At 40.9% G+C, this 10,345-nt stretch overlaps 3 protein-coding genes across 8 annotated transcripts; 1 reads left to right on the top strand and 2 right to left on the bottom strand.

Moving 5' to 3' along the window:
- Positions 1-2,228: 2,228 nt before the first annotated feature.
- On the top strand, positions 2,229-3,937 carry LOC146721358 (uncharacterized). 6 transcript variants are annotated; one of them, XM_085486926.1, is made up of 2 exons: positions 2,229-3,034; positions 3,130-3,937. In XM_085486926.1, exon 1 carries the CDS (start codon positions 2,711-2,713, stop codon positions 3,026-3,028), a length of 318 nt encoding a protein of 105 aa, XP_085343052.1. In that variant the 5' UTR covers positions 2,229-2,710; the 3' UTR covers positions 3,029-3,034; positions 3,130-3,937. The 6 variants fall into 3 exon arrangements, with proteins under 6 accessions (XP_085343052.1, XP_085343055.1, XP_085343051.1 ...); XM_085486925.1 differs by having other exon boundaries at positions 2,229-3,041; XM_085486924.1 differs by having other exon boundaries at positions 2,229-3,051.
- A 440-nt stretch (positions 3,938-4,377) lies between these two features.
- On the bottom strand, positions 4,378-7,407 carry LOC146721357 (uncharacterized). The gene is made up of 2 exons (XM_085486931.1): positions 4,695-7,407; positions 4,378-4,573 (listed from the first exon to the last, which is right to left on the bottom strand). The coding sequence occupies exon 1, from the start codon at positions 7,065-7,067 to the stop codon at positions 5,868-5,870; it is 1,200 nt and encodes a 399-aa protein (XP_085343057.1). The 5' UTR covers positions 7,068-7,407; the 3' UTR covers positions 4,378-4,573; positions 4,695-5,867.
- Positions 7,408-8,369: 962 nt separating this feature from the next.
- On the bottom strand, positions 8,370-9,020 carry LOC146721356 (uncharacterized). Its single transcript, XM_085486930.1, has one exon. It carries the CDS (start codon positions 8,984-8,986, stop codon positions 8,375-8,377), a length of 612 nt encoding a protein of 203 aa, XP_085343056.1. The 5' UTR covers positions 8,987-9,020; the 3' UTR covers positions 8,370-8,374.
- Between the last annotated feature and the right edge of the window lie 1,325 nt (positions 9,021-10,345).

Genomic DNA, 10,345 nt, shown 5'->3' with positions numbered 1-10,345 from the left:
TTTTTTACCTTTTTTAAAAAAAAATGTTAGAATTAATTTAGCTAAAATCATAATTCATTGCATTTACGGCGAAAAAAATAAGTCTCAAATCTTGTCTCTTGTATAATATATTACCGGAAATAAGGGAGAAAGATAATTCATAAATGCGCAACACACATTGAAGCCTTATCAAGAAGGACGTATGAACAGCGATAACTGCGATATAAATGCGTTGCATTCGAGTAATGCATTTTTTCTTTTTTGTTCGTCACATAAAAAAATCATAGATTAATAAGAGATATTTCAGAGTACAGGAAAAGCATTTGGTCATGTTGTTTATTTTTATTTTTTCTCACTTGTCTCGAACTTATTTGATCTTTAAATATATTTTTGAGATAATATAATATTTAATACATATTTTAAATTTGCCACATTTAATAACTACAGTTTTAATATTTTTTTATTTAGTATACTTTATTAGAATTTAATTTTAGAAAATGTATGTTATAAGAAATATATATAGAGTGCCATGTTTTATAATTTTAAAGATGAAAACAAGGAAAAAGGTCTTGTTACGAAAATTATTTAATTACGGACAAAGGTTTCTTTCCATCTGACAATGTGTTCTTTCAACACAAATGTGTACGCCTCTGGTGGTCCATGGGTCTAAAATCGATTTAGAGAGACACAGACAGGGCATGGACCTCCCTATAGTAGCTTCACCATAACTTTCGTATAAAGTTGCACTTTATCCAATTAGACAAAGTTGTATTAAATACAGAGATTTTATATTTAATACATTATTTTTTATAACTGATATTAATAAAAAATAATAAATTATTTCTGAAATTTTCTACAATTTTATTCTAAATTTTTGATTTAGTTTTACAAAGAATTATTTCTTTTTTGGATATATATTACAGTTTTTGGCTTTTTATATAGATTGTTTTCGATTTAATTAAACTGCTAAACTTAGAATTTTTATCTAGGGATGTATGTTTGTGCTTTATTTGAGAAATATTGATATCTACACACACATAAAATAAAATAGGTAAAAAAAAAAAATAATAAATTATATGCCTACAGTATATGTATAGATATAAAATATACTTTTAGTAAAATATATTTTCTAGAGAGAAAGAGAGAGAAAGAGAGAGAGAGAGAGAGAGAGAGAGAGAGAGAGAGAAAGAGAGTAAAATATAAATTCGATATAATTTGATTTGTCTAATAATTAATAAAATTTCAATTTTTTATATTGATTATTCTTATTATATACACGTAGATTTGCATATGATCGTTAGAGTTAAATAAATATTTATGTAGCACTTATAAGTGTTACATATAAAAAATTGGCAATAATAGTAAAAATATATAATTAATATTTGAAAAAATGATAATACATATAAACTAATATAACTTTTTTGTTTGAAATATTTTAATGATTAATCTGAAAATTCTAGCAATAAAATGAATAATTTTTATCTCCGCTTTATTACTCTGTACTTGAACTGCGTATGAAATCTATTAATGATAAGTCTTTGCCATGATGCGGGTCCATAAATACGCGTTGGTCGCGTTCTGCCGAAACGGTGCGTATTATGACGAGGATATTAACAGTATATTCTTCTTCTTAATTTTATGATAGCTCGTAATAAACGCACTCGGCAAATTATTACGAGGGAAACTTCGTGTTATGCTGTTGTCGCGCGAGAGAGTTTCCAAAATAATCCCGGAATCCTGAGGTTCAGAGAGTTTATGGTATCTTTATTAGATACCGCGCTATATTGGAGTTGTGTTTATCCATCTGTTTATATGTTTATATTTGCATCCTCTTTTGCAAATTCACAAGTAGGGATACTATGAGAGTTCTAACTCAGGGGCAATGAGGGGGGTGCGGGGCGGGGGGGTTTTTGGGGGCGAGGGGGTATGACGTCACGCGGGCGGGGGGTCTTATCAGCAGATAAGCTTATCTATGTTTATAAACAAAAGATAAACAATATCTATTACAAAGGGTTGCCGACAATCGGGGGGGGGGGGGGGGGTTGCGTTTCTTCTCCTCATACGTTTATGTTTATAAACAAAAGATAAACATTCCATCAATATCTATTACAAAGGGCTGCCGACAATCAGGGGTGGGGGGGGGGGGTTGCGTTTCTTCTCCTCATACGTTTATGTTTATAAACAGAAGATAAACATTCCATCAATATCTATTACAAAGGGCTGCCGACAATCAGGGGAAGGGGGGGGGGGGTTGCGTTTCTTCTCCTCATACGTTATCTGTATATTTCTAAGAAATATAATCAAATTTTAAGAAGGGCCACCGCTTGGCATGCGCCGACAATCAGTTCTCTGAAAATCTAAGATAATCAAATTTTAAGAAGGGTCACCGCTTGGCATACGCCGACAATCAAGGGGGTTGATACATGATCTATACGTATATTTCTAAGAAATATCAGCGGGTAAAGTTTCAGGGCGAACAAGTTGCTGCCTGCAACCTCATCGCTTGCGGCCTGCGACATGTTTTTGCATGGGATTGTATATCACCCTCGCGGTACCTCCCCAATAAGCGGCGGTTCTTTATTGTTTATCTTAGGAAGAAATACCAGCGCCGATAACCAGCGGCTGCAGGAATTTATAAACAAAACAAGCGCCGAAAATTTACGTCATCTAAATTTTTCTCGTTCGTACGTTGACGAACAAAGGGTTGATCGGGGATATATAATGAGGACCGATGCCGCTGCCGGGCCATAGTACCACTGGCGAGCGCACGCTCTCTTCATTCAAGATGTTTGTAATACTATCAAGTGCTTCCGACATTCTCAGTTTAAGTGCCGAACAGTTACAATATATTCCGAAGATTGTTTTACTGCAAAAGTGCGGATATTTCGTAGAGCATTTGTGGGACAAGCTTCCGGAGCATATCAAGACGGATCCGGAGGTTCAGACATATCGTCGCTGCCTCGAACATTACAATCGGCCGTGGATGCGAACGCATATTGACGGTCCAGCACCGATGATCAGGGATTGCAGCGAATGTCAGCGAAAATAGGCTGAGGTTAAAAGTGTGAAAAAGTGTGATTTATAATATTGTATTATATATTTAAATTAATAATTGTTATATTTTTAAATTAATAATTGTTATGTTTACAGATGAACCATACGTTCCAATAATGGTTCCAGAGATGTTCGATTGGGACGCATTTTTAAGAGGCGACGACGAGGCCGACCTGCTCGATTGGGGTCTGGTGCAGCTTTTCACTCTACCAGACCTGTACGATGTTAGGCCTCAGCCTACACCGCCGTCACCGCCGCCGTCACCGCCGCCGTCACCGCCGCAATCACCGTCGCAATCACCGTCGCAATCACCGTCGTCACCCCAATCGTCCATAATGTAAATTATTTTATTTTTTATTTTTCATTTATATCCTTATTTTTATATTTTTATATTTACACACACACAGTAGAGAGGGTTTGGAGTCAATAAATACCGCGGAAGTGACGAACCGTGGGGTCCTTATCTCTTCTGTAACACATGCACAAGTACACACACACACACACACACACACACACACACAAATGTAAATTTACACATATTTTATAGATTAAAAAAAATATTATTATCAAATGAGTGTATTTATTTTAGATTAAAATGTCCTTACCTCTTGTTCCCTTTTAAATATTAGGAAAATATAAAGAAAGTATTAAAAATTATTTTAAAAGCTCTCTCTTTTTCTCTCTCTCGCGTACGTCTCTCGCTGCAGCCCGTCTTCTTTCTCTCTCGCGTCTTAATTCGCCGTCTCTCTCTCGCCACAGGCCCGAGCCGAATCTCTCTCGCCGCGAGCCGTCGAATCTCTCTCTCTCGCCGCCACATCCGATCTCTCTCTCGCGCGCTGTCTCTTTCTTTTCTAGTGATTGCTCTCTCGCAAAGTATGTAACGGGTGGCGCGCAAATAAAGTACACCATGATATACATATAAGTATTTATTCGTCTTATATTTAATACATAATTATATAAGTTTTATTACATATTAAAAACTAAAGCCACCAGCTCGCAATCGACAAGTTGGTGCATGTCGAAGGCAGTTGCTAGCGCGTATCGCATTCGGCAATTCTCTCGCATTCGTTACAGTGGATGCAATATTGGAGAATTGCGTATGTTTGATATCGACCGTTGCGACGAGCCTCGTCAATCGATCGTACATTATTTCGATACATGAATCGAGCTCGAACATACGACTGTAACGTCGATTCGACCATCATCATGCGCACGTCCGCCTGATTCGAGACTTATGAGCTTGGTGTCCGTTTATCTTGTGAAATCGTACTGTTAGCGGCCCGACACTTATACAATTATACACATCGTTGTTGAGGAGGAGTCATTGTTCAGGTAATTGTGAATAGCGTGGCGTTGCTCGTAGAGTTCTTTCCACGTTTCGAGAGATAGTATTAGCTGTTTTCCCCGATGATCTCCTATGGCGATCTCCACGTAACTCGGCGGATCCACTCTGATGCCGATTTCGAGGAATTTGAATTCCGTTGCCGTCAATGCGTATCGTCTTCCAAGTATACGAACCGCACGAGGCTCCAGCGAAACGCTGTAAAAAAATTCGGGAAAAAAAATTAAAACTAAAGTAGGAAAAAAAGAAATTATAACTCATAAAAAATATAAAAATAGAAAAAATATAAAATATATAAAATAGAAAAAGTTATACTTACTCGTCGCATTTCTTCTCGCACGTTTCTTCATGTCTCGGCATGTAGTAATTCATGCTGCTGCTTTTTTGGTGCAGAATATTTTTCTCGAGGGTATTAAAAAGTGAACCGTCAGTTAGAACGGTCGACGAGAGACTGATTGTATAATAGGGTACTAATAATCGAGTAACGGTCATTTTTAAAATATTAGGAGAAGGGGATTCTTAGAAATATATCTGGAGGGAAAGAACAAAGAGAAATATTTAAAATATTAGGAGAAGGGGATTCTTAGAAATATATCTGGAGGGAAAGACAAATTATTAAAAGTAGTGGGGGTAAAAGAAATTCTTAGAAAAACGATTGCGTGAGAAATTTTTAAAAGTAGTGGGGGTAAAAGAAATTCTTAGAAATATATATCTGGAGGGGAACAAAAAGAAATATTTAAAATATTAGGAGAAAGGGATTCTTAGAAATATATATATCTGGTGAGGGAGAGAAATAACAAAGAAAATAGTATGTAAATAATATGTTTATTCAAAAAACGGATGATCGTCGGATCCAAGCCTGGATTTTGCGGCCGACCACCAATTAAATAATTTAAATACATTTTGTAACGCGCAATTTTTTACATGTTTATTACATCGTAGAGTATATGTGAGATCTAATTTATTTAATGCAGGCACATCTTCATATATGGCATCCAAGGTCTCAATGATGAAACCGCTGCACACATCGTCCACTATTTCGGCAAGCCACTCTCGCTTTTCGAGTCCTTTTACATACACGAGAGAGGACTCTTCCTCCTCGTCTTGTTCATTTATGCCATTGATAGCTGCCGTAATCAAGCGCTGAACCATGCAGTATGGAACATTTCCATCCTCCCATTGCAAGCTGTGATGATGTTGAGTTAGCCACGAGGCCTGACGCCTTTCCGACTTTATAAGCACGCTCCATGGCACAGGGCATGCGAAGAAATAGTGCGACAGGATATATCCTCTTCTCAGGATTGCCGCTTCCTTCACGATAAATCGCTTGTTTAGGATAAATCCTTGCAGGTCGACAAACGTTGGTGCGGACATGATCTCTTCGATGCGAGTCAGTCGAGAGGTATTACTTCACTAACATCAGACATCTCACATCATCTTGATTATGTATCCTCCTCCCCCTCTTTCACACGCGTATTTGTGTAAACATTTTTTAGGTGATTTTGCGCACAACGTTGGTCAACGGGTTGTACTGGATCACGCGATCGTGCATGATGAGGCAGTACGCAGTGGTATTATTAGGTATATTCTCCTTACACTCAAATTCCAATCTCACATCCACCGTTGCGCTCTTGACCGATTCGTTTTGTCGAGAACAATCGATAATCACAAACGGACCGTTTTGTAAAAACCGCGTGATGGTGAGGCTCGGCTCGAGATACTCGTATCCGTAATAATTTTTGCAGAAACGCGCATACGTGTCATACAGAATCGACCATCTGTTTCTATCGAAATCCAGATTCATATCGTCATACGGATAACATTCCGAGTTCAGATAGAGTTTCACGTTGGTTAATTTACAGTCGTCGAATCGACTCGTATCCTCGGACATGACATTTTTACGTCCCGTCTGCAGAGCAAAAATTACATATCGCGGCTTCTCCAGTTGAGTCGCAGTCTTAATGGCCCACGAATGCTTGGTTGTACGCTGCAATAGCGGAAATTCGTATAGATCCCACGAGCGGAAACCCATGCTGAGGTAACGTCCGCTTTCCAGAGCGCGCAGCATCGACAGCTTCTTAATCTCGCTCAACAACACGTGTGGCATTCGCCATTGTATCTTGAATATGTTGATCGCAGGCTCCAGTGCAGAATTTCCATACAGACAATTATTGTCGTTGCGCGATCGTATTAGGATCAACTCATGACGCGCATTAATAACAACGCGTTTGTAATCCTCGCAAAATCCCAGCAACATGTGCAGCGGTACGCAAAAATTAAAGTATCCATTCACAGTAGTCGGGCTATCCCAGCCTGCATTTCGCATAATCACGCTTCTATCGGATGACATTGTTACATAGTTTTTCAGCAGACTTGTTATTCCCACATTCCTGTTGCGATCAATCTCCACACCATCGAGCTCATAGCGAATTTCGTCAAACATGAATGCGACGCAATTATTTCCCAGCATCACATTGGATCCCTCAATTGGATGGTTTATCTTTAGTTCTCCCTCGATATATAAGAAACTCTCATACGGCAATGTATATAAATCCTGTTGTTGTATGGGTATTCTTATCTCGTCGCTGTATCCAAATGTTGTGTTGGCAAACGGGTTGTATGTGTGAGTCTCAATCTTGACGATGCGATCGTCAAAGACTGGCTCTTCCTCGATGTTGAGAATCTCAGTCATTGTTCAGATGGCGCGCACCGCAAATCCCAAAGATTGTAAAAACGCAACGTTTGACGAGGTGAGTCTCTTCTTCGTAGTTGATTTGATATTAGCGAATGATGTTGCTGCTGGTCTGATTGTGTTCTTCGTGTCTTTATTCAACACGAGCATCCCGTCGCACGAGGGTGGCCCGCCGTCGTACGTGCAATCTAATTGTTATTTCTTCACCTCGAAAATCGAGCAATCGTCCCTCCTGATCAGTAACGCGTAACACTAAATCAGTAATGCTCCGTACGAAGACCGGCAGGTAAATGATCTGCGCCGGCGTTTCCGATATCTTATATCCTGGTGGTACCCTCGGTGAAAATTCAGTGTATCGTGTGAACGAGTTTATCGTTGCAGTATGCACCCGCGGTCACGTTACACTCTATGCGGATAATGTTCACGTTGATAATATTAATCGCCATGTTCGATTTGTGCCATTTTCGCGGTTGCAGTATACGATTCGAGAATCCCAGCAGCGATCCAATGTTGTTGGGCATGCTAAAATTTATTCTGTAGGCACACTTGATCTCGCTTCTCATCGTATTGTAATTAGCGCGGAGCACGATTGGGTAATCTTCATCGTCGACACCTTTATCGCTAACAGCATTATGTTTTCGGGAAAGTGCACGTTTCAAAAATTCATGTATCGCTTGCAGCTCGTACGATCCCTCGGGAATCGTAATTTCCGCGTCGTCTTTGCCGTAGTAAAATTTATTATTCGAGGAATTCACATTCGATATAGTGTGATAAGTTTCAAAATCCGTCAGACCGAGCTCGTAGTCCGCGTCGCTCAAATCTATGGGCGGAAAGTAGGTCGCCGCGAGAACGCTACTCTTCCCAGTCAATGTTAGTGTTAGCGACATGTTGACAAAACTGAGTTAAATAGCGCAATGTCAGTCTTTAAATTCGCTGCAAGTTGAACTAAAATTCAATCTCTCGGAGAAACTGCAAGCACAACTGTCCGCAGATACTCTGATCATACGTTTGATAAGAGGTGTAATTGTATTCCAATTTCGGCACATTTAAATATCGCACCAATTCCTCGGGTGGTCGAAGATTGCCAAAACTGTCGAAATAGATTGCGCGATTTCCTCTTTTAGCATACGCCACCCAATGAGTGCCAGGACCGTCTGTACTGTCTAGATTAACGATACCACTCTCATTTTCTCGCGCGCCATTTATCGGTAAATTATTGCGCATAAATACACCTCTAAAGTATGGAATGTGCATACGTTTTGCAAGTTGTAACAATTGCACATTTGTAGTTACACCTTTCGGCATTTTTAACGTTTTTTTGACGTTTTTTTTTTCTTCGCTCCTCGTCCATATTTGTAAGGGGCGAGATACAGTCCGCGGCCTTCCATGGCGCGATTGTGGCGTAGTATCTCTTGCAACTGACGTTGCGCGGCTTTTCTGTCATTTACCGCTTTTGCTACGCCAGCCGCTCCGCCAACCAGGGATCCGAGCGCGCCCAGCATTGGTAAAATCGGCAAAAATCCGCCTCGTTTCGCTGCCGAAAGTACCCTCTTCTTCGTCTTCCTCTTTTTCGTTTTCAAGCCCATGCCGAGCTTCGTCTTGGCCTTCATCGCTGTCCAGACAACTGCGGCCGCGGCTCTCTCACCGAGACTCGAGTCTTTCGCGACGATACGAGTTTTCGCTTTCTCGGCGAGTACCTTATCCGCCGCGTGTCTCTCGGCGAGTTCGCTGCTCCGAGAGTACGCTATATCGTGTTCACGGCACGCCGCGTCCAATGGGTTGACACCTTGATCACCTCTAGCCAATCGCTTTTCCAAACGAGTTCCCGGGCCGCAAAATTGATAGCCGGGAATATGAAGCTCGACTGGAAGTGCGTTTATCGCACGATTTAATACACCTGTGCCTATTTTCGTTGACATCCGTTGCAATCTCTAGACGATACTGAGCAAAGCGCGAGTCCGCAGCAGCTATAAATAGGCGGACGTTGGAGGTCAAATCGGGAGTGAGAAAATGAAATTCGTGCGACAACCTCTGACGATACGAGTGATGAATTACGACGACAGAGTACGCTGCAGCGTGAACGAAGGTGTGCGCAAACACGGTACGATGCTACCGACAACTATACGCGCGATCGTTTGCGGCCCCTCAAACTGCGGTAAAACCAACGTGTTGATAAGCCTGCTGGAAAGTCCGCACGGTGTGCGTTTCGAGAACGTGTACGTGTACTCTAAATCGCTGCAACAGCCGAAATATCGCTATTTGGAAGATTTATTGACGCCGATTGACGAAATCGGCTACTTTACATTCTCCAATAACTGTGACGTCATTCCACCGAGCGAGGCTTATCCAAATTCAATTTTTGTCTTTGATGACGTGGCATGCGACAAGCAAGATACGATAAGAGAGTACTTCTCAATGGGGCGCCACTCGAACATCGACTGCTTCTATCTCTGTCAGACATACGCGAGAATACCGAAACATCTTATACGCGACAACGCAAACCTGCTAATCCTGTTTAAACAGGACGCCTACCAATTTGAAGCACGTGTACAACGATCACTGTGAATACCGACATGTCGTATGAGGATTTCAGGGAGTTATGTCGTACATGTTGGCAACAAAAGTATGGATTTCTAGTGATAGACAAGGACAGCTCGCTTACGAACGGGCGATACAGAAAAGGATTTAACGAGTTCGCGATACCGCAGAGCCATTAGTCGTCGCCAACAATCCTCCTAGAGTTTAGGATGGCTGATAATATTCGCGAGCGTGAAAAGGTTGCCAAGGAGATTGCGAAGACGGCCGAATCGATCCGCAAGAAACACCGCGCTCTGAAGACCGGAAAGATCGATGATGATATCGCCGTCAAGACTCACTTTAAACCTATTATCGAGCCGCTACAAAAGATTGTCGACAACGCGACGATTTCGGTGAAAAACGAGCCTAACACCGACGACGACGACAATGTGAAGATCGAAACACGGTATGAGGGGGAAACACCGAAAAAGAGTAAACATAAAACCATCAAGCGATATAAAGAGGAGGAGGAGGAGACATTGAAAAAAAGAAAATATGATATTTTGAAGCCATTGGACGCTTCATTGCCGACAACATCTACACCGAAAAACGCACAACCTGTGATACCCAAAACACTCGTAGACGAAAATGTTTTCGAAACCACGCGTAACCCGCCCGAAATATCCTTTCGACACTGGTTAAGATCGTTGGAAGGTCGACAAATGATGCGAAAGGATTGGGGGCCATTAGGACAAAAGTAT

This window comes from Nylanderia fulva, unplaced genomic scaffold (genome assembly GCF_048542155.1).
Source record: "Nylanderia fulva isolate GAGA-0341 unplaced genomic scaffold, ASM4854215v1 Scaffold497, whole genome shotgun sequence".
NCBI lineage: Eukaryota > Metazoa > Arthropoda > Insecta > Hymenoptera > Formicidae > Nylanderia > Nylanderia fulva.
The sequence above is the reverse complement of the archived record's forward strand: the minus strand, read 5'-3'. Positions and strand labels throughout refer to the sequence as shown.

Bases quoted from the DNA above. Each gene is read 5' to 3' on its own strand.
- LOC146721358 (XM_085486926.1), top strand. From the start codon at position 2,711: ATGCCGCTGCCGGGCCATAGTACCACTGGCGAGCGCACGCTCTCTTCA.
- LOC146721357 (XM_085486931.1), bottom strand. From the start codon at position 7,067: ATGACTGAGATTCTCAACATCGAGGAAGAGCCAGTCTTTGACGATCGC.
- LOC146721356 (XM_085486930.1), bottom strand. From the start codon at position 8,986: ATGTCAACGAAAATAGGCACAGGTGTATTAAATCGTGCGATAAACGCA.